This window comes from Passer domesticus, chromosome 5 (genome assembly GCF_036417665.1).
Source record: "Passer domesticus isolate bPasDom1 chromosome 5, bPasDom1.hap1, whole genome shotgun sequence".
NCBI classification, from domain to species: domain Eukaryota; kingdom Metazoa; phylum Chordata; class Aves; order Passeriformes; family Passeridae; genus Passer; species Passer domesticus.
The window spans coordinates 72,316,007-72,342,955 of NC_087478.1; the positions used below are offsets into that span (position 1 = coordinate 72,316,007).

At 46.3% G+C, this 26,949-nt stretch overlaps 1 protein-coding gene across 2 annotated transcripts in view; it reads right to left on the reverse strand.

Annotated features, from left to right (window-relative positions):
• The window catches only part of HIPK2 (homeodomain interacting protein kinase 2), a 126,228-nt gene that overhangs the window by 18,259 nt on the left and 81,020 nt on the right, over positions 1-26,949 (reverse strand). For both annotated transcript variants that reach the window (XM_064420986.1, XM_064420987.1), the window contains exons 3-9: positions 15,915-16,038; positions 13,711-13,830; positions 12,929-13,015; positions 11,663-11,847; positions 7,797-7,959; positions 5,029-5,248; positions 3,403-3,524 (exon numbers count right to left, since the gene is read on the reverse strand). In XM_064420986.1, the coding sequence (XP_064277056.1) occupies positions 3,403-3,524; positions 5,029-5,248; positions 7,797-7,959; positions 11,663-11,847; positions 12,929-13,015; positions 13,711-13,830; positions 15,915-16,038 (1,021 nt within the window). The remainder of the gene's footprint in view (positions 1-3,402; positions 3,525-5,028; positions 5,249-7,796; positions 7,960-11,662; positions 11,848-12,928; positions 13,016-13,710; positions 13,831-15,914; positions 16,039-26,949) is intronic.

The window sequence follows — 26,949 nt, forward strand, 5'->3', positions numbered from 1 at the left end:
TCCCTCCTATCCCCCAGTAACACAAACCCCAAAACAATCCACCCTGCAAAAACCCATTTTTTTCCCAATTCTAGTCCTAAGTTTGATCATCTTGTAACTTTTGTGTTGCTGAGTTACATGAAAAGGCTGCTATAGTGAGGCCTCTTGGCAACATCTGCAAAGGATGGAGAGTCGCAAGGCTCCCGAGAGCCCTTCATCTAGGGAGCCACAACCATGGACTGGTGATGCTTGGAGCAGGTAAAAGGATGAGGCAAAGGCACAAAAAGATCAGGGAGGAAAAAAGCCTTCTTATTATTCTCTTTTCTTTTTTTACCTCAGCTTTGCTTTAAAAGAGGAGACTGAACTACTGTTGAAGTCAATCTCATGGGACTACCTGGATTTACTTGCACACAAAACTGCTTCCTCCCTTTTCAGGAAGGGAATGGAACAAATCTAAGCTCCTTGTCCGACTACAGTGCATAAATTTAGATGCAGTGTCAGGGCCTAGGCACAAATTCCTCACTTATTAGGTAAGGACCACTGAATCATTTAATCTGCAGATAAGACTTGTCCAGGCTGATCCACCAGCACTGTGTGCTGTGCTTACACATAGAAGGCTTGTCCTGGCAGCTGCAGCCCATTCCTAGTCAGTGCATTACTATGAAATTTTGGTGGGGTGGTGAAGCAATGCTCTGGCCCTTGTCCTCGGGAGCTGGTGGGTCCCCTGGAGGGACCAAGATTGTACTCCGGACACAGAGCAGGAACAACTAACGGAATAACATTTTGAAAGCCAGTGGCAGGACCTCTGTAGGAAGTGATGTTGGGAAGGAGTTAAAAGGAGAGAAAATCAAGAATCCAGGGTGTTATTCAAGGGCAGGGGACAGTGCTGGGTCACACCATGGAAGCCTGCTGGAAAACTGTACAGCTTTGCCTCGTCTGAGATCTGAAGCCGCAGTGAGCTGTGAGTAAAGACAGGATCAGTCTCCTTTCACTGGTCTCTGTGCATACAATATGTGGACCACATTTACTTGAGAGGACGAAAAGAGACACAGAGAAGTTACAAACAAATTACTTTAGCCACTGACCCTGCATCTTGCAGGCTGCTTGCTCTGCCTTGCACTGCCTAGCTCCATGCCTCAGGCTGCAGACACACAGCTGCCAGACACGATGCTCAAGCTCTGTCAGTGCCTCCTGCCCTGGATCCCTCTGTCCCTCATCTGGGACATCTGGTCTTGTACAAAATGCACAGGGAGAACTGGATGCCAGCTGCACTGGGATGCAGTAAGGCTTTACCAGCCACAGGCACTCTGAGGAGTGCAGACACAGAAACCTGTGCCGTGAGCTGGATACGAGGGGAGACAGCACTCCACAGTTCTGGGAGCACAAGGAGCAGCACCATGCCTCATCAGTGGGACAAATAAAGCAGGGGACAGACAGAAATGGGCTCTGGAGGCACTGCACTCTCTGCTGGGGCCAGTCCCTCTCACAGTCACAGCAGTTGCATGGCCCAGGCTGAAGAGCATTAGATAAGCAGCTGTGCATGAGAGGAACAGCTCTCTGCTGGGAGAGAGACACGCAGCCGCCAAGATCAGATGTGACTACAATGCATCACAAAGAAGCTGTGTTTTTCCATTCAGGAAACTGGAATTGGGTACAGATTTGTTTATCAGACCAGCTGCTCAGCCCGAACCGAGCAAGGCCCACGGACACCAGATGCCACCAGCATCAATCAGAGCACCCTGCCATCAGAGACAGCTCGCATTTCTCATCGCGCGAGACAAACAGGCACAGCAACAGGCACATGTCCTCCCTTTTATTACATCAAAAATTAAAAGTCTGTGCAAGTGAGGAGTGTTTCTCGGAAACAGCCAGAATTCCCCTTTGGAAGTGACAGTCAATGAAATGTCAGTAGAAAGTATGAAATGGGATGCCCGTGAAACAGGTGTTCACGTGGCAGGGGCAGCACAGAAATTGGTAACCTGTGGGCAGGAGGGTGCTCAGGAGGAGCTTTACCACCAAACATCCCTCACTTGCATAGAGCCCAGCAAAGCCACCACGAGAAGAAAGAAGGAGCAGGAGGTACTGAGATCTTTCATGATCCTGCTGTCTTTAGATGTTTCAGATCCAACCCTCACCCCTTCAAGCCCCAAAAGACAGCACACCACAGGAGGCCTGGCAGAATGGTGGGGACATGTAAAGCTAGCTCTGTGACCTCCTTCACTCCTGCCCTGGCTGACTTCTTGGACAAGCAAGAGGTGCCAGCCACTGAGCCTGCACAGACTGCTCCATGCTTGCCATGGCTTTTGTTTCCCTGCCTCTTAGGCTCTTCCTCCCCACCAAAAAAGAGAGGTGGCCCATGTCAGTTGTTACAACAGGCTGCAGCAGAGATTGGTTTGATGTTTCAGACAGCTCTCTGACAAAGGCTCTGCTATTGGGAAGGGGCAGGGCACTCTAGCTGGTGGAAATCACACAGGCTGCAAGTTGCATTTTGATTTGTCTTCACCAGATAATTGTGACTGGCAGCTGGAAAAGGGAGGCAAGAGCACCAACAGTCTTACCCCAGCAGTGCAACACACAGTCTGCTGGTTCCTGACTGTATATGAACGTGCTGGCACGGCAGATCAAACAAGCTGGTCATCTTTTCCAGCTTGCAAAACTTAGTTTTAAGTATACTAGTTGGTTTTGTCCCCTGTCTGGTATCAGCAGAGGTACCATGGTGCCAGCTCAACAACAGCTGAGGCAGATTGACTGAAGCCTGCACAAGGAGGAATGAACTGCTCCTCTGGTTTGAGGAGCTAGGGTACCCCTTGAGGATGTGCATGTAATCAGTAATACCCATTCATGTTTGTTTTTTTTTCCCCTTAGGAGAAACCATGCTTTTCCTGTGAGAACATTTCAGAGAATTGTGCCAATAAGAACTGCTGACAAGGAGAGTTCCTTGAGTGTGAGGCCCTTGCCTCCATCTCCCACATCTCTCTCATACCTCCCGTGCAGAGGTCCTCATGAAACAGAATGGTGAAAACTTAAAGCATGAAATGTATTTATCAGCAGCATGAAATGCACCAGTGCAACTCCTGGCTGCAAACTACCCCCACAAGATTTCAAGTTCAGGAGGATGCAGGAGGTTATTAGAGGTTCGTTCTCAGCAGAGGTCTGACACTGTTTTCCCTGAGGCTTTCCCACTGATTTCAGTAGAAAAGCAGAAAGAGAAAGGGTTTTTCCAGTGGCTTTTGCAACTCTGACATAGTCTTTGAGCTGAACAATGAGCTGGGGGAGATTCTGACATTTCAGAGAAAGCTGCCGACCCATATACAGTTGCCCAAGTCTCCAAACTGCACTGAGAGAAAGCTTCTCTCCTCAGCCTCCAAGAGCTAAACAACACAGTAAATACCTGCTGAGCTCGGTGCCTTTAGAATTCCTTACCTGTGCGAGGAGTCCTGGCTGGATCTGAAGAGGCTGTGCCCCAGGAGCCTGAGTGACAATGGGAACGGCGTTCTCCATCCGAACCGAGTACCCCGCGTGCTTCGAAGGGGAGGCTTGCAACCCTGTTCCACCAGCACAGAAGGACAGCATGAGCCACCAGCAGCATGGCCAGGAACAGGGGCTGGCTCCCAGAGGAGCCTAAAGGCACTCGCTGATGTCCACTTAAACTGCAATGTTCAGTCCCTCTGAATAATCAGTTGTCAGAGTGCCACCTGTTCCACCCTGGCCCAAACATGTCCATCAAATGTTCACAAACATGATACAGGTATAAGGGTGCAGAAAAGACATTTCCAAAGGCAATAAGAGGTTAGCTGAGTTTGTATTTTAGGGTACCTCAAGCGCATGGGAAATATTGCAATACAATGTGCACGGGCAGAAAAGGAAAAGAGGGGAGTGAATGGCTTCTCTTTCCCATATTTCTGGTTTAATAACAAGAAATGGTCTTTATCAGCCAAAACCCACTGTTATACGAGAATGCTCTCTTTACACCAAAGTGGGATGGGAATCCAGAACTCCATACTCCCTCAGCCTTGATGGGGACAGAGGATTTTCTCCAGCACAGTTTCTTGGGACTCATATTTGAAAGGCCCTAGCATGCCCCAAACTCCAGTCACTGCTGGCTGAGCCCCACATTAGCCTAACTGAGCTGGAGGCACCTCAGTGCATGGCACAGCTTGTGCTGCCTCCTCTACTTTGGAGCCTTCTCAAAGCAGCAAGCTGAGGATGGTCGCTTACATACTCCACTTCTGAAGTCAAACCCTTGAGATGCATTTTAACTACGCTGAAGAGGTCTAGCTAAACTTCTCTAGTTCAAAAGAGCTTTGATAATCTTGCAGAACATTTAACAAGTGCCTGGAGACTAATGCACAGACAGGCTTGTAGAAATGAAGAGCAGAAGTTGCACCAGCTGAACTGAGGTCTATTTAGACCACTTCCTACAGACACTTGGCAAGTTTTCCCAAATTGCTACAGCATGTAAAGTTAACAGAAGGACAAGTGGTTAACGCTGAGCATCTCCCAAGTTGTCTGACAATAGTTCCTACCACTAGTATACACAGGCAGAGCTGTTTGCAGCAGGGCTGGAGCTGAGGGAATTTTCCTCATAAATGGTCATGGCATCTGTTATGGGGGAGAACCCTCATATCCACCAGCACCACGCTCCCTGCTGCATTATCCTCCCAAGTTCCCCTTTTAGCAATGGAGTCACTGAGAAGCGACAGCATGACCCATAACATACATATGTACTGATTTACTGGTACTGTGTGGGAAAGCTTTCAAGTCTACCAAAGTATGGCAGAAGAGCCTTAAACTTTGTTCAGGGCAAAGAATGACAGGCACCACATATTCTCCCCAGCCCCTTCTCAGTTTCAGCTGCCTCCAACTCAGGATGTTAGAGGTGCCTGCAAGATCCCCTGCCAACACTTCCACCTGCAACAACCTCGCTGCTCTGATTTACTAGGCCAGCCCTTTTTTCTGCCATACGACCTGAACTGAGGAATCTCATTTCCAACAAGAGCTGGACGAAGCAGCAGGCCAAGACCCAAGGTAAGTGAGGCTGTCACTTACCTTGGAAGCCTGGTGGGCAGACGATGAGGGCTTGCTGTAAGGGGTCTGGCCGGGCGCAGATCTGCGCTGTTCCCGTCTGCAGGGGCATGCTCCGCTGGGCCACCGCAGCCATGGACGCCGCTGAGGGCTGGTAGAGTGCAGATTGGTAATTTAGTATGGAGACCTCGGGGTTGGCTAAGGAAATAGTGGCACTGGAGGAGGTGGGAGCCAGGTTGGTGGTCTAAAGGAATGACGGGAATTAAAACAAAAAACAAACAAAAAAATGAGGGAGATGGGTACGCTGGAAGAAGCAAAATCCAAAAAAATAATAAAGTAAGGTAGTGTAAGATAAAATAAAAATCAAATCAAAACAGCAAACAAGGGGTAGAACAGGACACTGAGGAGTAAAGAGACAAGGGCAGAGCTGGGGGAAGGATCACAATCTGCCTGGGTGTGCCACTGCTGTGCCATGCCATGGGACCCCTGGCCACACAGCACTGCTTGTACTGCCCAGAGACACAGCACGTCCCCTACAGCAGAACTGCAGCTCCACTTCTCACCCACTGGCTCTGATTTGCAGCACGAGGAAGGTGGGCTCAGAAAATGTTGCTATCCACAAATCACATTGTTCACTCATCATGTACATAGCTCTAGAAGCTACTCACATTTCTTAGGTAAAAGAGATGTGGCACCTCCACGCCCTGTGAAATATCCTGAGAGGGAAAATCCATTCTGGCCTTTCCTCTTAGATACCTTGTATCTAAAATGGCACAAGCCCCTTGAAATATGTTTGGAATTTGAAGTAATCAGAAATCATAACAGGAGGCAATGCTAATACCTGCAAGGTCCAAACTTCACTTGAATTGTCTTTAAAATCTCTTAGAGCAGAAACTCCACTTGAGGGATGTTTCAAAGCCAGGAAAATCAGCCCAGAGTTCTTAAAAATCTAGAAATCTGAAGACTTTTTTTATTTTTATTTTGGACTGAATCTAACAATTGCGGGCAACTGAACAGCTCTGCCACTGCTCCAAATATATGTTTTTAACATGCATGCCTAGGCAGCAAGACAGTACCAGACCAGAGCCCATTCTTCCCCTTTGTCCAAACATGCCAGCAACACTGCTGGAGACAGGTCAGACAACACTTTCCCATGGTGAATGTATGAACCCAGGAGGAGGCTTTGATCAAGGTGCAGGAGAGAGCAAACTAAGCATTCTGCACTGCACTGGTTGCCACTGGACCTACACTGCACTGCCACAGCCACAGCCATGAAGGATGTGACAACAAAATATTCCCTCCTTCTCCTCTTCTCCTCTCAGTGCAGGGGCTGTGAAGTGCAATCTGCTCTCCTCTACAACACACTGAGCAGCAACCACGGCAGCTCCATAATGGTAATCTCAGAAGCCATAACTGGAAGGAGGTAATCCCCAGATATTTTGCAGAGATAGGAAACAAAATAAAGCCAAGACAAGTGGTATGTTGAAGAGAATTGTGAAAGGCTTAGAACTTGTTCAAATTAAAACACTCTTCCTGGAAATATTTCTGCCAATTCTTCTAGGAACAGTGGGCATACTGGCTCTGCTCAGAACACACACCCCTTATGAGAATTCAGAAATGACCATGGATCTCCCCAGCCAACAGCTGATCTTAATGTCAAGCGAAATGCGAGGAAATGAAAGCAAGTCTGCCTTTCCTACAAGTAACTGTGGTACAAGCAGTGTCTCTGCCCTGCAGCTGGGGCCTAGGGGAGCATGAAGCATGCATTTCTTCAGTCAGCACCTCAGAAACAGCCTAGAAAGGGAACTGGTGTTTGTAATTAGTACCCTCTCACACAAAGTCATGACCTATCTCTGTCTGTGCCTGCCTGAATTGTTTCAAAAGACCTTCTGTGATCACATGTATCAAGACCAGAGTCAAGAAGTCTGGTTTTCTTACTGACACAGGAGCATCCTGCACATCTACACACACTCCTTCAGCTCCCTTGCTTTCCAAACGCCATTTCCGCAATGCCACCTGCAATCTCTAGAGTGAATCTTGAGCAGCCTGTCCCAAAAGGCTTCAAAGCAGCAGCTTTTTTTGCTTCAGTCTCCTAGAGTGCTCTCCCTGCAGAGTTTCCTTTCACTGCTGTAATACAGTACCACAGCAAACAACTTAGCCTGCTAGTCACATAAAATTTGTTAACACAGCACCCCCCAACACTGGGGCAAGCAAAACTAATAAAAATCACGATTATAAAGGCAAAGCCCACCAAACTGGAGTGCAATGTGTTCACAGTGGGGGCACATGCACATAGTTCCCACATCAACTGTGGCCCCTGAAGTAAAAGCAATCAGAGGTAAGAATAAATATTATCGCTAAACTCTTCTTTCCTGTTGATCAGTTACAGTGCTGTGTCTGTTACAGAGGGTTTAAATTAATTTTACTTCAATGCCAATTTGAAGAAGGGCTGTAAGATCACAAATACTTCTGCCTGACCCAGGGAGTGAAGTACTGCTTGCTGCATTAAGGGACTAATGAGCTTTTCCCCATAGCAACCTCCCAAGTAAGCAGGATTTATCACCCCAACAACAACATAAACAACAAGGGCAACATTTCCCCGTCACACAAAATGTCACAAGATTACTGCTTGCCTGAAGAAAAGAGAATGAAGAGAAGAGCAGAGGAAGGAGAGTAGAAAGGCACCATCTCTTGGCAGGCATGTTAAATGGGATGCTACTTTGCTTTTCATCTTCTAGGCCCTCCTGACATAAATGTTTCAAGCACTGGCTGCTTGTGATTGATGCTCTCACCTGGTTGTGGACTGTGTTGAGCTGGTTGTTAAAAGTCATGGTCAGGTTGGTCGATGTACTTGGGGCTACGTGGGTGATGAATGGTGTCTTGCTCTGGTTCACCGTGTCGTACATATTCACCCGCCGCTTGCAAATCTCCATGTTCTGGAAGCAGGACTTGACACTGTGCAGGGAAAGGGGGGCAAGGAAGGCAGAGAAAATCAACCAAGCGACTCACACAGGTTACAGGTCATCACAGTGGCCCTGCAATAGGTCTCCATGGCAAGCTTAGCACTTTCTAGGCTCCTAAAGCCCTTTGCTATTTTATGCAGGTCTCTCTTAACCAGTGAGAGTCAGATTAACACTGCACTGAAGAAGGCCAAGATAAGAGCAGCTGCCCTGGGACTCCTGGGTGCTCCCATGGGTCTCTGCACTGCAATACAAGTCACAAAACCAAGCAAATTGGTTGCTCTTTAGGGAACAGGGCAAGAAATACAAAGTGGCTGTATTAAAAGACTAAAAGAGACTGAGAGCAAGAAAGAAAGAAACATTTTTTTTTTTCCTGATGATGGAGCCTGAGAGGAAAAGAAAATTCATGCTTTTTGCCTCAGTGTAAGCGTAAAGATAGTTTTACATGTCTTTTGCAAGGAAGAATTTCACTGTTCTCGATCACTGAGACCCCCTAAAAAAGTCATCCCTGTTCCTTTTAAGTAGTTGTTCACCAAGAGCTGAGTCCAGCTAAGCAGTTAAAACATTGCCCCTGTCTGGCTAAATGCCTGTGCAGATGCTTATCTTGAAGCATGACATCTCCTCTTGCAGTCAATGGGACAATTAATATCAAAAAGTTGTTCCAAAGCAAATTCCTCAATGCCCCAAGGGAATCTGGTTCTGAGGTTATCTCACACTGAGAACTGGATCTCTGGGGGAATGATTACAGCTTCTTCCTCTACACTGACTTTCCCTTAAATGTTATTGATATAGCAACGGAAATTTTGAGAAGTATCCTATTTTGTGCCCCAGTAAAGGAGATTAAATGCTCTCTACACATTGCTAAGAGCACAGTAGGCATCTGTAGATGAAACTGTCTATATTTAATTAATTAGAATACCAAAGCATACAGAAGTTAATAGATAACAACACAGTGAACCTGGGCAACACTGTATTCTTAGTACAATCTCACTTTTGATATCTGAAAATCAATACAAGTTTTCCACAATTCTTCCACAATAACTGTTTTTACAAAGGTGACCTCAGAGTCTGAAACACAACCTCAGAAAGTATAAAGACATTTATTTTATTTCCATTATCCCAACATGGAGAAAGAGAAATTCCAAGCAGTGAAAATCAGCTGTATGCTGACTGTTTTGTAATGAGCTAAACTGCTGGAGGTAGGGGGTATATCCTCACATCACTTTTAAGAAACAGTGTCCCTTCAAAAGGAACAATCTTATATGATTCCTAAGGCTGATGAAGAGGACCTGCATCTTTTTATCCCTGTCTTGTCTCTTACTCAAATGGTCACCTCTCATCCTACAAGTAACGTCTTGGTAACTGGATCTGGGTCATAAACAATCTGCAGACAAGCCAGGCTCAGGACACTGTACACAGCTGCCCATTATGAGCATTCACTTCCAGAACTACACCTGTTGGTCACAGAACGTCCAGCAAAATCAAACTCTTATCAAATAAATATAGAAGGCTATCGGATCACTTCTTTTCAGTCAAGTATGAATATAATTCTCCCTGCACAAAGAAGAAAGCACTGGGAGGAGTATAGGTTCTGTACATGGTGAATAGTGTGTGCTACCAAATGGTTTTATCTAATAAGATGTAAGCTCTACAAATGCAATACCAAGTTCTCTGGCTTTACTTTAAAAAAAGGTGGGAGAAAAAACCACAGGGACAAAGCAAAACAGACAGAAAGTCTGAGGGGTAAATTTAAGAGCCAGGAAGTCAAATATGTGAAATGGGAAGCTAAGCTCACTTTGCTGTCTGCTTGTAAGAAAGCAGAACAGCCCCTCTTGCACTGTCGAACTTGCAGCCTCTCTGAAACGTGCCATCGCAGAGATTCCTTCCAGAAGCTACAGTTTCCATATATCCTCACTTTTTCTGCTGCCCAATTTATTTCCAAGAGAGATTATAGCTCCCTGCATCTTTCAAGGCTTTGAAGTTTCTATTCTCCAAAGCACAAGTAATCGCAGACAAAAGCTCCATCCACTTGCCATGCTGGTTGCAGCTTATTGCTCTCTTTGCCAGTCGCTGTTTCCAGCGTGGAGGGGCTTGCGGGGTTACACACTCGGCTGGCGCACACTTGGTATTCAGAGACGTGATGCTGAATTCTTTATTTGGCTAAAATTCTCATTGCTGTTGGCCCCAATGATATTTTCAATCTTCCTGGGGCTTTGCCTGAGCAGCCGCAAGTGAGCACTTCAAAAATGAAGATGTGGTTATGGACTGTTGCGTTAGTGGAAAGATTTCTGACGGCAATGCATTAGGTCACTAATCTCTCCTATCTTACACAATCAGTTGTTGCATAGTCAGAAGGACTGTGTTGCAAATTAAAAGACTTTTGTCTCATGCATGATGCTCACTCAGTATTTTTGCTGTCATATTTTATTCATGAATTTTTTTAATATGAAACTTTACTTTTTTCCTCTTTAGCACAATCATGCCCCATCTTATTTTCATTTATCACTTACCATCTATTTATAGGTAACAATGCTCAAAGATGGCTGTGCAGGCTAAGTCTGGGTCTACACAGATCGTGCACCCACTACCTTCTGGTAAGCAGATGCTCTTATCTTGTGGTAAATGTAACAAAAAGGCAGCTACAGCTCCTTCAAAGGGGGAAAGCTACCTTAAACAAACTCAAAATACTGCAGCCACCCATACAAGCAGGGGAGCTGACACAGTTACCTGTTGCTCTGCAGCTCTTCAAGCAGCCCCCTTTAATTTTGTACCTGAGCTCCTGACAGCCTTTAAAACACTCATGCAAATAGCACCCAATGAAAATACAGCACTGTGCCAATAACTGTTCTCCTGTCAAGGGGAAGGGACAGCCTGTGAAAGCACCTGGAAATGCCAAGCGCTATAAAGGAGGATGTTCAAAGCTAAGTGTCCTGAATGTTTTGTAAAACTCCCACTATGTGTCTACCTTCTCCACTTACACCTGAGAAACCTGTCCCTATGTGAACTGGACATGGGCAGTGGGCTGGGGACAGTATCCTGCATTTCAGGCTGCTGTGCTCTGTGGTGCAGCCTTAGGAGAAGGGCAGTCAGGCTTGAAGATGTGACTTCTCATCTCCATCAGGCAGTGGAGCCCGTCCTCATTCTACATGTGTCAGATGAGGTCAGAACGTGGTATTTAAGGTGACACAGGTGGACAACAACCAAGCTGAAAATCAAACTCCTCGTCCTGGTGCTTATGCCTGTAAAATAGCCTGCTGTAGAACAGCTCTTCCCTTAAAAAGCAAACAGCCCCAAGCTGACTCCTGGCACCATGGGAAGGTTCTGGGAGGAAGGGTCGGGTCCCCACTGCAGATAAGGTTGATTACCCCAGTAACAATCAGGACTATATTACTTTGAAATAGACTGATACTTTCAGCACTAATTGCATAATTTCTCCTGCATTTTAATGCAAAAATATGTAATTACTGAATATTTACATAATTAATGTAGCACACACTGAAGCGTTTTAAATGCCAAGCACCTACAACACAATTCTTGCAACCTTGAGTTGGCAATCATCTTTTTCTTTTAAGCAGGAAAAGATTAAAACTTAGGGATTAAACATCTTAAAGCCCCTCAGATACACTTGGTCTCCACCACAACCAGCTCTCCTTTTCACCCTTCAATTCAAGACCCAAAGGGGAACAAAAGCCACGTACTGTGTGCTGTGAGGGAAGTCGAGCAAGTGTGTCATGGTGACAAAAGGGTGGCTCAGAGTTTCAATGGGTGTTATCCTCTTATCCGCGTCTATCGTCAACATCTTCTTTAACAGATCTATGAACTCCCGCCGGTCTGCCTTTTCCACCAACATATCGCTTCCTTCCAAATCCGTTGTCATGTTTACCTAGAGGAGAAGGGACAGGAGTGAGTGCCGAAGGGGAAGAGCAGATGGTCAGGTCTCCAGCAAACTCTGTTCACTCCTCGTTGGAGCACACGCCCTGGGAGCCTCCCTGTCTAAAGGAGGAGCTGCTGAGGAGCCACGCCAGACTCCGTGGTGGCCACTCATCTGGCTTGTGCATGTCACATCTCCAGACAGACTGTTAAGTGTTCAGCTCGCCTGGGTCAGTGGCTAATGAAACACTTAGTCACCCTCCACTGAAGATGAAAAGCTTCCATGTGGTAGCAGGCAAGCTCTGATAATCACAGTATTTATCATATACTGCGCCATCAGACACTTATCTATGTGTCCTGTGAGCAAAAAATATATAAAATACATAAAAATTGTCAGTAGGTTTATGAGAAAAATCCCATTCATGTATCAGGTGCCAGGAAAAAAAAAAGACTTGTTATATTATTTCATTAATTATCCAGTCTCCTCAGATTCCAGTCCTGCATGTTTACATGCTTTACTTGCTGCAATGTCTAGACCTTGCTAGCACAAACTCCAGTTTGGTGCTAGTGTTGGGCCAGTTTTGCACACTGGTTTGTCAGCACAAACTCCTGTCACAGGAGTGGTTATGCTGGGATTAGCTCTCACAACGACATGGAACTGACCCAGTGAATTAGTACTTCCCATTCTTCCCCCAGCCAGCCATGTTTTACAGTGAGCACACTCTTCTGTGGCCATGGTGAATATTTCCACTGTCACCCTTTAACAAATGGGAATATTAAAGCACAGGGAAAGCAAGTGACTTGCCAGCGGTCATACAGAAGAGCACTGGAGAGACAAGAGAAAATGCAGGATTTCAACACTCAGAGATGTGCCTTAGCCACTTTCCAAGGCTGCTTTACTACAGCACACACACCCCTGTGTGCAGTCACTCCTACAAAGCGGCACGTAGCAGCAAATTTGACAGGCACAATCCTGGTATTTTTCAGGAGCTGGCCCCAGAATAGGATACACAGAGAACTTCCATAATTCCCTTTTGTTAGCGTTGCTGGAAAGCATGCAAACAGTTTTGCTGGTTACTCACCAACACTCTTACCTGTGCCATATCATCCAAACAGTTGAAAATATACTTTCTTGCTTCCTTTGACTTAATCCCCGTCTCTGCCTCATGATCATCTGGCGTCTGCTCAAAACAGGACACAGGCATTGACCAACACTGCCCTGCAACCAGCTGCAGATTATGTGCCACTTCCCACATGTGCCTCATCCTGTCCTCATCAGGGACCACCATGCCTCTCTTGCCTGACCAGACACCATTTACACGATCTCCACCACGGTTATGTGACATCTTTTATGTCACAAGGTCATTTATCTCTTCTATTTCACTCCTGAGGGTCCTCCCAACTATGGTGGGTCTCTTATAACCACCCAGGCATTGAGGTAGAGCATCCCATCCCAGCCAGAAGCCCACTGGCCTCTCTCCTTGGGGACAGCATGCAGCCAAACCCACTGGCACCAGACACTCAGGGCTCACCTGCTTTACTAGAGGTTTTGACTGTAGAATTGAAATGCTTGCCTTCTTTTCCCCCCCACAATGAGTTAGATATTAGAGAAAAGTCTGCCCACTACACACCAAATCATTGACTATAGGGAGATTTCCAGGTCAACTCTGGACTTAAATTTCCTACATTTCAATGCCAAGCAGGTGTATTATAGGCTCCAAATTCTGCGGATGGTGGTTTTACCTTGGGCAGGATCCACCCCTACGTCTGTGCTGCACTGCAAAAAGCAGAAACTTAGGCTCTGAGGTGATCTGAGTGTCTCCTCACTTCCAACCAACAACTCCAAGGCAAAAGAAACAAGGGAATGTCTTCCTACCTTCAGCCTCCACAAGGGATACGGTGAGTCTGTATCCCTGTTGAAAAACCTCGTCGTCTTTGTCCCTGCACTTAACAAATACTCTGCTGGTAAGCCCTGCGTCTGTGAAATGTAGCGAATCTGTAAGAGAAAGGATGAGAGGTCACTGTTCATCCCGTGGAGATCTCTGGAGGTTTTCCTTGAAGGAGTTCAGGAGGCATTTGAACCAACAGAACAGACAAAAAAAGAAGGTAGCATGTAGAGAAACTTCATGCCAAAAAACTCAGTGCAAGGAATGAGAGGAAGAGAATTTCTGAATGGAATTCCCTCAATTTATCACATACATCACTGGGAACTCACCCTTAGAGTGCACTCCCACAAGGCCAAAGGATGAAAAGAGGAAAGTTCCTAAATTTTTAAAGTTCAAAGAGAAGGACCCACACAGTGATTTTAATGGGATGCCTCAACATTTCGCACCCTCTCCTCTCTAGGAAGTCATTCCAGCAATTTGATATTTGCTCTCTAACTTCTGCCTTTTTTTTCCACCTGAGCACACAGCCTGTCCTAGGAGCAGTCTGAAGTTCCAAACAGAGGATTATGAAGTGGCTGCCTTTGAACTAGGGTGAAATATACACTCAAACCAACCGACACCCTCATGGTATGGAAAGTACTTGTCTCTACTGACTACATGACGTTATTTGGGTTGCATCCACAAGCATGACCTCATTGGCACCCATACAGCTAAAAGATACTCTATTTGTGTTTCAAGAATCTCAAACTTTTATTTATTAATAAAGGAGAAAGAGTCTGTGATTACACAATTGAAGACCAATGTCACACATGCCTGAGGCACCACACAAAACCTTAACTTTGGCACCTCCTGTCTCCTGCATGGCTTCATTCTGCAAAATTGCTGCAAACTCTGCAAAACTACTAAAACCAGTCACCTACTTTAAAAATTCTAGGGAAGGATGGAAAGTGCTTTTGAGAGAAGAAACAGAGAAGGATAAAAACATTAAATACATAAAGGCGTAAAAAGCAGCCGTGCTTTCAATCATTTCCAAGCACTCAGGCCCCAGTTCACTGTGCATGGCTTGCTCAGCTCTGCAGCTCCTCAGGTCCATCAGAGCTCACACACTTGAGGGGCAGCAGCATCCTGCCTGCAGCCCCATGCCAGTGCTGCAGCCAGTGCCCAGGATCAGCCCCTATCCCTTTCCCAGTTCCCCAGGAACCCTCGTTGCACTTTACCAGAGGAAGCTTTGTGCTGGGCAGTTAAGCTGGCCAGTAAAGTATGGTGATTTCTTTTCCAGCTGTGTGTTTTATGGCTTTTGGGGTGCAATGGGGAAGAGAAAGAAATCTACTTTTCATGCTTGGTATGTGATTTTCAAACGCTTGTAAGTTTTTCAGCTACATTTGATTTCCTTTAGAGTCACTAATAGCCCTGCTCTTTGCTGCAAGTTATTTCCCCTGCCAAATTTTACCTTTAGAGCTCTGATTAAAAAAATACTGGTTTCAAAAGAAAAGTCAAGAAAACATTTCAGTATGTGAAAAACTTATTTATTTTCCTGCTTTTCTTTTCCTTTTTAAAAAATTTATTTCCTAAAAGAAAAAAAGGCCCCTTTGCAGGCTGCATTTTCAGACAGCTAAGATCAGCCTGAAGAATACTGTGGGAATGCAAAGTATTCTTCAGCCCTGGCTCTAGCTGCCGCTGCATTATCGGTTTTAGGACTACAAAAAGGGCATAAAAGCCTATAGGGAGAAAAGGGACGACAGCTTATATTAACTGGAAACCTACATCAATGCCAATGCTCTCCTTCTTGTCATTGCTTTTAATATGCACTCTCATAAAAGGGGTTATGAAATGCAGCTGAGTTCATGCAGTTTCTTCTAACAAATAAGGCTTTATACTGCACTTGCTGTTACAGCAGAGAACGGGTGCCTGCTTTGCACAGTGAGGAGGGACATGCACAGAGCTCTCCAGTCAATGGCAGCATTGACTCTTGATTGAGATTTCACTCAGGCAGTCTTAAAAGCCAGCGTACCAAGCTGCACACTGGTTACCTGGAACAAATACCCAGGTGCATAACGACAATGTCGACTTGGGAGAGCAAGAAATACAGATCCATCATTAGCCAAAGTGAAAAAGTTGGCATCTGCTCACTCTGACAAGAGAAGGGAAAAAGAGGTGTGCACTTACCAGCGCCCAGGGCAATATCCACACCCACCTGATCGTACTCTGAAGCTCCTGGGTACAAGGGCCAGCCCAAGAACAGCTCTGCAATGACACATCCCAATGACCACATATCGATTGCTTCACAAAAGGGTAAACCGAGGATGATTTCAGGGGCTCTGCAAAGAAAGAGGTCAGAAGACATCAGCGAGGGGAGCAGAGCTGCTCAGCTGGCGCTGGGCAGCTGGTGCCCATCGTGACACTCACAGAGCTGCCACCAGCAAGTGTCACTGCTCTGACAGAGCTGAGGGACCCCCTGGTCACTGGCACGGTGCCTGCTGACCAAACATTAGTCGGTGAATATTCAGCCTTACAGAAGAGTACTGTGGCCATATACAGCCAAGAGACAGCCTCACATCTGGCAGCATTTTGTAAAGGAGGGAACTACCACTGCTTTCATCCAGCAAGTGGGAATAGGAAGGCCCCCAGTCAAGGCCCCCACTCGAGGCTCTCAGGCCCAGCTCGCTGTCCTGTGGAGAACTGTGCACATCCCCTGCAGTGAAGCATCCTCTGTTCACACAGCTCCGTGGGTTCACAAACAGCCAGACATTAAATAATCATTACAGGCCTGGTATAAAAGGATTACTGAGTTTTTAAACAAATGGCTGTAACAATAAAACAAAGAAATAATATAATTAGATCTATTAGACCTAAGCCTTTTCCTCAGGAGGAAGTAGCCAAGAAGCCTTCCTTTCCCAGTCTGCCCCAGGCACCTGATTAGATTTCCTTTTCCCTTTCAGCCCAAACAGCCAAAATGCAGCAGCTCTCTGGCTATGCATTTATTGCCATCTCCAAGAGATGCCACCAAAGCACCTCTGCTCCCTCCCCTTCCAGAGGGAGTCTGTCCCACTGCCTTGGGGTGGTTGGAATCCTTCTCCACTGATGCTGAAAAGGTCTGTAGGATGAGGTTAGATGAACTTGCTTGACTCCAGTAGCCAAGGTAAGACAAGATGAATCCTGACCTATGTGCCCCAAACGTTCTGCATTTCAAAAACTCTGTGTGAAAGAACCAAAAATATTTTCCAAATACTGAAAACTTTATACACACAAACACCTTCTTTACTTATCCCACCTCTGCCTAGATGTCCACATGCAGTTATATGACACAGTTCCTATTTATACAAGGATCTCCTAAAGCTTCTTTCCTGATCTTGCAATGCTTCTAAAGTCCCAGCTCCTGGTGTCATGGGATGCACAGCAGGAAGAATAACTTACTCGCCCATACTCCTCTAACTATAAAGAAAGAAAAAGCAGAAGACAGATAAAATAAACACACACTGCTTTAAAACTTTCATCATTTTAAATATAGCCTTGGGATTTCTCAGGCCCTTATGCATATTTTGGAAATGCCTGGGGTTGGCTATTGAGCAAATCAAGTGCCACCATCCAAAGCTCGAAATAGGACCTATGATTCCCAGTTCCCCATTTGTCATCAGGATAAGATCTGACACTAGTGAGATCATACTAAGGATTACCAATTGCAGTGGAAAATATTATGTTTTAATCACACCATTACATAGTCATGTCAAGACAAGTCTTTAGCCAAGAAACCAAGCAAAATGGTATTTTTTTTCCAAAGAAGCAAAGACTCTGTAGCAAGAATTCATGCCCTGTCTTCAGTCCACAAACTCCCCCAGTTTTGGGGGGACTTGTAATGACAAAAGTTCCAAACTACCTCTTCTTAAACCAGCAACGCAGAATGTAAAAATTACAGGAAATTCTGGTATTTTAAAGTTAGAATTCTTTGTGCCATTCCCACAAAAACAACTCAGAAACTTAAAAAGTGGCTACCTCTAGCCTCATCTGTGCTTGTCATTGTCATACCCTACTGCTCTTTAGCCCACTGTGACAAAGTTTTTATTCTAACAGCAATGTCTCCTCATGAACAAGGGGTTAATTTTCCTCTTTTCCTCCCTATTCCGTCATCCCTGTCATCCCTACACACTACCCGACACCTAGACAAAATGCAGAGAGAAAAAGACAGCTATGGTGACCTGAATCTCATTACTATGTAAATCCTGCATTCAAAGCCATCTGCCTCTCCCTGCCTGCCTTCCACATTGTGAAGGAAATGTCCCTGGTCACTAATGAGAGCTCAGCCATGAATCGCCTCAACTTCAGATCCCTCCCACTAACTCAAGTGGAGGGGTGGACTGTAGGGATATTCCCAACATGATTTTGTGTGGAAAACTCCCTGTGCATAAAAAACCACTTGCACTGCTGTCATATGCAGCACACCCCTCCCTTCCTCTCTCCCCACACTTAGGCTGCCAACACCTTCAGACCCCTGCAAAAAGCGATGACCTAGAATTTGAGATTCCAAAATCTCTTAATTTTTTTTCTCCTGAGTCTTTGGCTGTCCAGTGGGTTTACCTGAAAGCTCTACTTTCTGGAGTGCAGTAATAAGGAGATAATTTCTTTTTAACATGCAGAAGAAGTTTTCCATCTTCACTATTGGGGAGAAAAGCACAAATCTATGTCCATATTATTTAAACACAAAGAGTGCAACTAAACAGAACATCACTCATGTTATGAATTCTAACAATGGTGAGAATGCCTGTGAGAAGGGGCTACATCTAGGTGATATGGTGCCTTACATACACCACAGCCACCACTTGCTGTGGTTTTCTCCCAGCCTTCATGCAATCATAGTAATTTTTCCACAGAAAGGGAGTGGCCCTAAGACAAAAAGATCTTGTTAACTTAAGTAAATAGTCATTAAGACACCTCAAGAACAACAGGTAGTGGACACCACACAGGATTCCAGATTTTCAGCCAGCAGATACCTCCTGTTTGCTGCGGGAAAGAGGGAGCTGCAGCCACCAGGAGCAGTGCTCTGCCTGCTTGAAATGGCCAATGCCAAGCATTTTGGGGCAGGATGCTATGAACTCTGTAACGAACTAACCTGTCCACTGACAGAATACCTTTGAATCTCCACTGTGGTGGATCTTGTTCTCTATACTCAGTTATGGATGCATACATCCTTCTGGTTGTAGTATCTAACATGCAACTCCTCTCTTTCTTAACATAAGCATGTCAGTTTTTTTAGAAAAGGTGAGATCTTGACTTCCATCACATGCTATGGCACAGAGTTCCACAGGCAACCTTCTGCTTCCAATAGCATCTTAGCTTGGCTGTTTAAAGCTTGATTTGCCTTCATCAGGTTTAAATTTGTCACCTCTCACTCTGTGTTCACAAAGATTGGTTTAGAGGTGAAGATGGAAATGATTGAATCACCTGTCCTTTACCACAAGCTGATTTTATATCTTTGCCCTGTTCTCCCATGTCTGCAGCAGCTTCTGCCTCCTCAGTGTACCATCCCATGGATGTTTCAATCCACTTCCACTGCCTGACCCTGCAACTCCTCTTCCTGACATGACTGCTTGGAGACAGGCTGAACAGACCTAGAAAGAGTTAAACACAAGGATATTCCCCAGACTTATTTTACACTATTTGCAGAATGCTTTCGCGTTCCAGTCTTCCCTAAGCTTAATATTTTGTTTGCTTTTGGAGTGACACGAGGCATTTTAGCAGATGTTTTATCTGGGAGATCCTCTGAGACATGCAGTCCTTTCTCCAGAGAAGCTGCAGTTAATTTAGGACATAGAATTATGCAGAAATAGTTCATTTTTTCTCTTCCAATGTTTACTGCTTTCCGTACTGCACTGATCTAGCATAATGTTTTCTGTAATCTAGATCAAGTCCTTTAAATACTCCTCACTCTTTTCTGCAGCCTGACCTAAGACAGCATGTGTATTGAACACTTCACTACTGGTCCAGTACTTTTTACAGATAATGAATACATTAAATAACTCTAGTCCTAAAATGCACTCCACAACTGACCCTTGTTTTCCTAAAAGCACTCAGATTTAGCTCAGCAAGAAAAACAGTGTAACTCTCTTTCCCAAAGGGAAAGAAAACAGTTTCCATGTCTTAAACAGTTCTTGTGTGGGATTTCTGCATTCTGCAGCTGCTAGCACTGTGCAACAAGGGAAAATGCCCTATGAAAATGTGCACATCCCAGTGTTGCAATCATAAATTGGAAGGACGTTTCACGTGGCAGCAGATCCTCCCAAACAGCACTGAAATCTTCAGCAGATCTCTCCATGACTGCACAGAGAAGCATTTTCTGTACGAACAATACAGGTTTTTTAACACAGACTCACCAAACCTTTTGATTGTGGTGAGGGATCTTGTCTGCCAGATACCTCAATACATGCAAGAACATCCCCACTTCCCGCTCTCCACCCATTTCTTGGCTGTGCATCTGCAACACTCCTGGCACAGTAACTCCTGCCTCCAGAACAAGACACACAGCAGGAAAACAGAAAACTTTGCCCTCCTGTCCTTCCTCTCCCATGAGCTGCCCTCGATGTCTTCCAACAAAAGGCACTCCCCTTCTGCATGCACAGGCACAACCTGTTCTACAGCTCACACAAATCTCACCAGCACAGACCAAAAGTTTAGAAACCACTTGCCACCAGCCCGGGAAAGACTGAAGAGCCCTGCCAAGAGCCTCAATCTCCAGGACAAAAGCAGTCATCCCACCCCCACTTCCCACATCCATACCTGTTTCCAACCAAATTACTTGCCTGGACAGCAAAGGGTGACCTGCTCTTGGCTCAGCAGTGAGGCCAGTCAGTCCCCCATCCTCTGGAGCCCAGCTTGAATGTGCCTGTGCACCCCAGAGAGCTGCTGGTGCCCCGGGGCAGCAGGGTCCCCGTGCTGGCAGTGCCTGCAGGTCCCCAGAGGCAGCAGTGCCATCTCATCATCTGCTTGCACCTCACACACGACCCCGTCCTGCTTCCAGGCCTGCTGCTGGCGGAGTATTTACTTTAGCAACCCTGCTTTGTGGCAGGGTAATTTCATTGTCTGGTGTTTCTGTCAGGAAAATTAATTACCAGTCTAGCTTGCTGGCTTTTTCACCCACACATCACAGGGCATTAAAAACAAATGCCAAAAAAATTCATTTCCACAGACTCGGATTCAGAGAGCTGGCCTCTTTCTGAATTTTAAAACTTCCTGAAAACTGCCCTCCTCAGGGATAATTTACCACCTCTGGTAGGATCCCATGGCCAAGCGTGATAGTCTCAGCAGAGTCCTTCATAGACAAGTGTACACCTCAGACAAAAATATAACTCAAAGCTTGCTACTTGCTGACACCTTGAGCAGAGAGTGTCTGTCCTGTCCCACTTGCTAAAGCCTGAACGCTGGGAAGCAGCAGCTTCCACATTTCCACTCAGGAAGCCCTGGGCAGAGGCAGACAGGCAGAAGCTGAGCTCCTCTGCCCAAGCACGGAGGCACTGAGCAGCTGCACACCCAACCCAGAGCTCATGCTCTCCCATGCACCAAGATACCTCTTGTGAGGACAAGGAACTGCATCCTTTGTGTGTCTTACAAATGGGTTTTTATTCAAGTGATGGAGCTCTATCCTCCTCTCAGATGAACCCTTTCTTTGGCATCTTTATGGATTCCTTCTCATACTGCACACTTGACTCTTTTGTATTTTGTGGAGGTGTCCACCTTTTATTGCCATGTACTGTAGAATGCAGAGTTCCTTTAACTCTTAGGTAATGGAGGTGGAATGCACAGAGAACCTTTTTTTTGTTCCTCTGTACTTCTCAAACTCCAAATAATTTCTTAAGTGAAGGGATGTAAAAGGAGACAGGCTCATATTCTGGAAGTAAAATGCTACAGTTGCTATCTCCCTCACCCCTCCACCTCTCCATTCACACAGACAGCTGGAAGGGATGCACACATCAAATATGAATGACCCCCAGACTAAGGCCATCCTCTCCTCCAGGGCTGGGCATCTGCAGACTTTTGTGTCTGTGATAAAGGCAGCCACCAGGGCCAGAGCATAACACCCTACCAGCCCCAACAGCTCCTGCTTGCTCACTCCCCACCCCATGCAGGGGACAGGAGAGCAGCTCTGGGCCTCACTCATGTCACTCAGCAGGGAAATGCTGGGCTCACCCTCATTGCTGGATGGTCAGTCAGCACAGGGCTATTCCTGAGGGAGGGAAAGGACCACAGAGGAATGCCACCCAGCTGGTCACAGTACACTGTTTGCCCACAAAGATGTATTGGTTTGAGTGATAAGGAAGGACAGTGCCACTACAGGGCCTCCTAGCAGGCTCTGTATTGCACAGGTCAAACACTGGTATACCTGGTTTTTGGGGAAGGACTGTGGGTGTAACCAGAGCCACTTCCAGGGCTGCCAGACCACCTGTACAACCACCACTAGAAGGGAGCTTCAACACTGCACTGCTCACATTGCTCCTGCCCATCCCTCAAGATTAGTCTGCAACACTTCAAAAAATATCTGAATCAGCTCAAAAGACTGGAAGCTGGATCCACTCAGGCCTCAGTGATGGTTTATGTTACAGGACATAAATATAAACTGGAGGCTGGTAACCAGTGAGGCACCACGGGGGTTTATCCCAGACTGACATCTTTACCCCTGACCTGAGGAGGAGGCAGAGTGCATTGTCACCCAGTCTGTGGGTGATGCCACATTGGAGATTCCTGGCCATGCACGTGGGGGCAGGGCTGCCACCCAGAGGGACCTGGACAGGTGGGAGGCATGGCCTGATAGGGACCTTCTGAAGTACAGCCAGGAGAAATGCCAGGGAGAGAAATGTCTGGCCCCTGGGACAGACAAGCACTGGTGACAGTAGGGAACTGCTCAGCTGGAATGGCCATGAGCACCTTGACTCAAGGGGCAGTGGGCTAGAAAGGAAGTCCCTGACAGCAGCAGGACCAACAGCATCCCTGAATCAGGGCCAGCCATCCAAGGAATGTGGTAACCCACCTCCAGCCACACCTGGACACCACACTCGGGATGGGGATCCCAGTGGGAGGGTGACCTGGAGCAACCTCAGCATGGGGAGGGAGAACCATGGTGTCCATGACAGCAGCCTACTCCTCCTCCTCTGCCACGTGAGAAAATGGTGCCAGGCTCATCCCTCAGGTGGGCAGCAGAAGGCAGAGATGACAGACAAACTGAAACAGGAGAGGATCCCTCTGGGGATGGAAAGGGGAAAACACCTCCATGGTGCAGATAAATGAACCACCAGCACAGGCTGCCCTGAGGGACTCTGCAGTTGCTAATCTTGGAGGCTTTTAAGACACAGCAAGATGAAGTGATGATCTTGATCTCATGGCAGACTCTACCTTGACCATCAGGTTGGACTAAATGACCTCCCAGGGTCTCCTGTCACCTGAACTTCTCTAACTCTATAAGGTCCAGTAACCATACATTTCTCAATAGGAAGGTCACCAAGATCCTCCTACACACACAGGGGAAATCCTACACAGCTGGGAGTGTTTCCTGTGGTACAGGTGCAGGTCCCCAGGTATTTTAATCAAGTGTACTTGCACAAAGTTGTGTCTTTTAACAGAGAGCAAGTCACACAACAATTTCTTCCAAGCCTTGTGAGCCTCTCATTGCTAGCTAAGGGTATTTAATAGCAAATAACTCATAAAAGCAGACACTGGCCACTGCTCATGTTCTAGCGGGGTGCTGACTGGGAAGGGTGAAAATACTCCAGAGGATGGTGTCAGAGGCAGACAGGGCTAGCCTGAACCCCAGGGAAGTCACCCATTCCCTCCCTTCCCCAATCCTGGGCCATCCCAGCAATGCCTGTGTCACCCCTGGCAAGCATTCAGCTAGCCCATCTCAGAGACCTCCCATGGTGGAGCATCCATAAACTCTGCTGTGCCCCAAGGGACCTCACCCCTTGTAATTTTAAGGAATAATACAGCTGTGCATAGCTGACTTTATGTCAAGCTTAATTACAACTCGTTGTCAATCTGGCATCTATGTAATACATATGGAGAAACATAATTTAATACATCTCACTTGACTTTGCTCACACCTGGCTTTCTGCCAGGCTGCACCTCCTCCCTCTCCTCACTCTGCCTCGGCCTCAACACACACTCAGCACCTATAACCTTGTCTCTTTTTCTCTCTTGCTCACGATGTCTGTCTCCTTTTCCTGCTTCATCTTTTCTCCTCTTCCCACACTTACTGTGGACAGCCCACACAGGAACCCACCCTTGTGAAGGGGCTGCACACCCTGCTCCTGGAAACACAACCCTATGCTGCTGTGGGTTTGCATCCACCTTGAAAAATGGGGAGTCACAAAGACAAGTACCAGGCTCTCCAACAGGATCCCCCTGCTCCCTGCCACCACCCACACGAGGCTCTTGGAAAAAGCAATTTCCATAGGTTAATCCTGGAAGACTTTCAAGTAAACCACACTTACATATCAAGCACTTGCCATCCCTGTGCACCTTTCTTGGGATTAAGAAAGCTGGATTCAGCCATGAACAAAGCCTGGGTTTAAATGGGGAGGGAGGGGTCCCTGCTGGGAGGCTCTGCACCTCTCTGCTCTCCTATCTACACTGCACATACACACTTCATTTAGGTTAGGGCCTTAAAGAAAACCTCCTGCTCTCTTCAGCAAGAGCATGAGAGCAAATAAATGACTGAAGCTCAGAGCTGGAGAAAGCAGTGCAGCTGTTTGTGGAAACAAGACAAAAGATTTAGAAACACTTGCTTTCCCCCCCCCCCCTCTCATGTCAGGCTGTTTACAGAAACCAAGGGATGAAATTTTGCAGACAAAACCACTGAGAGCAGCCTGTCAGTCTCGAAGGGAAGGAGAAAGGGAGGGAGACAGAAAGGGAGGGGAGCGTAGGCTTCTTTCAGGATTATGGATCATTGCTAAATTGCTCTATCAATTATTAAACCCATCACTCAAAGTGCAGTAACCAAAATATAGCAGATAAAGCCTTTCTCATCCACTCTCTACCAGCTGCTCTCCTCCTCCTAAAGCCAGAGGGGAATGAAAATTCCCATAGTTTATATTTTATAAAGATCATTTTCCCTGAGCCTTGAAAATAAAAGATTTTCTGGACAAGGTAGAGTGGAATCAAGCCCATGGCAGGAAGACATTAAAGGAGGAATTGCCCTTTTGACTAACAGACCTAAGGAATAAAACGAAATCTCTGCAATCAATATGATTTTTTAACTCTGACAGGTTAAAACATTTGTCTGTGAATAAATGAAGAAGCAGGCCTCAGTCATCAATACCTGTTAGTTGCTGTTTGCTCTTTGCCACTGCTGCTGAACTGATCTGAAATCAACAGCAGGGTGGGCATGGTCCCAGGAAAGGACAGAACAAAGGGGCACAAGGCACCTGGTCTGGCCAATGGCTCTGTGGAGAAGAAAACTGCAACCATGCACCCAGAGTGAGAGGAAACTCTGGGTGAGCAGTGCTCAGAAGGAACCTCACAGGGGGGATAACCAGGACATGACATCCCACTGGAAAGGCTTCCATGTGGCTACCAGGGTCTGGATGGACCCAGTGGTTCTGTGAGTTTTCAGCAGTACCACATGCACTTGCTGGAAGCACATACCAAGTGTATCATCTGAAGAAAATACACGCCTGAATCCTGGCAAGGGCCTGGCTGCAGCTCAGGCTAAACATGCACTCATGTGTTTTGCTAAACCTGAACCCCCTAGCAAGTCCTTGCTGTGATTGAGCTGGAAATCACAAAAGGCAAAAAAAAATGCTAATAAGCCTAATAATGGAAAAGAGAGCCAGGCCCTGGGTATGACCAAGAACCTGACAAGCTTGTCCCAGCCAAGCATCTTTGTCCATCCCTGGAGGAAGCCCCCCTGGACTGACCACAGTCACACTCACCTCTCTGCACTCAGAAATGCAGGACTCCATGAACTTGAGAGGAGGTGCCCAACAGGGAGCACCAGGACCATCACCCCGGGGGTGGACAGCCCCACGCTGAGCCAGAAGCACAAAAACACGCACAGGGGGTGATGCAACAGCAGCCACATTCAGCACGGCGTGACCTCTGCTTGTTCTCCCAAACAAAGGGCCGTGCATGGGGGGAGGGCTGGGGCTTTCCCAGGTTATGGAAGAAATCAGAGAATAGAAAAATCATAATTTGAAAACAAAAGCCCTATCCATGCCAGGCAGTGAATGGATGAGCCTCAACGTATTGGGTGCAGAAATCCCCTGAAGGAGGCATCTGATCAAGAGGGGAAGAATGCCAATTATGTGCTCCCATTCATGCCACTGCAATGAAAGCATAATTCTGACTCTGCTTTCTGACCCGCAGTATGCAATTTATGCAAATCCAAGCTGTTCTTGCTTCCCTCAGAGCCAAGTGTCCACCAATGCCAGAGCTGGCTCTAACTTTTTGTTTTCCTTTTCAAATCTATTGTTTTCACTGCTGAATATTTAAGACCTTTTGTTGTTGCTGTTGCATTTCTTTGGAAATGAAATAATAATTGAAAAAATCCCACAGCACACAGAAACAAACAAAAGTTGACTTCTCCTCTCTCCAGCCATTCTGCCATGCTCAGTTCCATCCCAAGCCCTTATCGTCCCAGCCCAGAGCCTCGCCACGTATTGGCCAAGTGAAGCTTCTCATGTCTGATCTGCAACACTCCTGACACTTTTGTTCACAGCAAATACTGAAAGTTGCACCAAGCTGCATGGTGGTTTTATAGGATTAGCCTGAATACTGAGCCAACTGTCAATATAAGCCTCCAAAATATTTCTATCCCTGGCAAACACGGATACGAACCAGACTCAGGCCATGATCCTAAGATTGGCTTCACAGAACAAGTAGCAGGTCTGAGGCTAAAAATATCAAATTACTGCAGCCTTCTTTTATTTTTTTTCTTTTTTTAATCAAGTCTACTGGCTGCCTTCTTTTTTTATCAATAGAAGAAGACAAAGACAAAAATAAAGTACTTATCCTGCCTGCTCCTTGGAGAAAGGAGCATTGCCCTTTACTTATCTCTTAAGAGCCACACAGATTTAATATTATTATTATTATTAGCCACAACTATTTGTATTTCAGCAGAGCCTGGAGCCTTACAATGCTAGATGCTAAAACGTGCTAAGGGACTGTGTCTGCTCCAGAGAATTGATGATCTAAGACAATGTGTGGTGACAGGGGAACAGATTGGTGGAGCAGTTCGCCCAAGATCATACAGT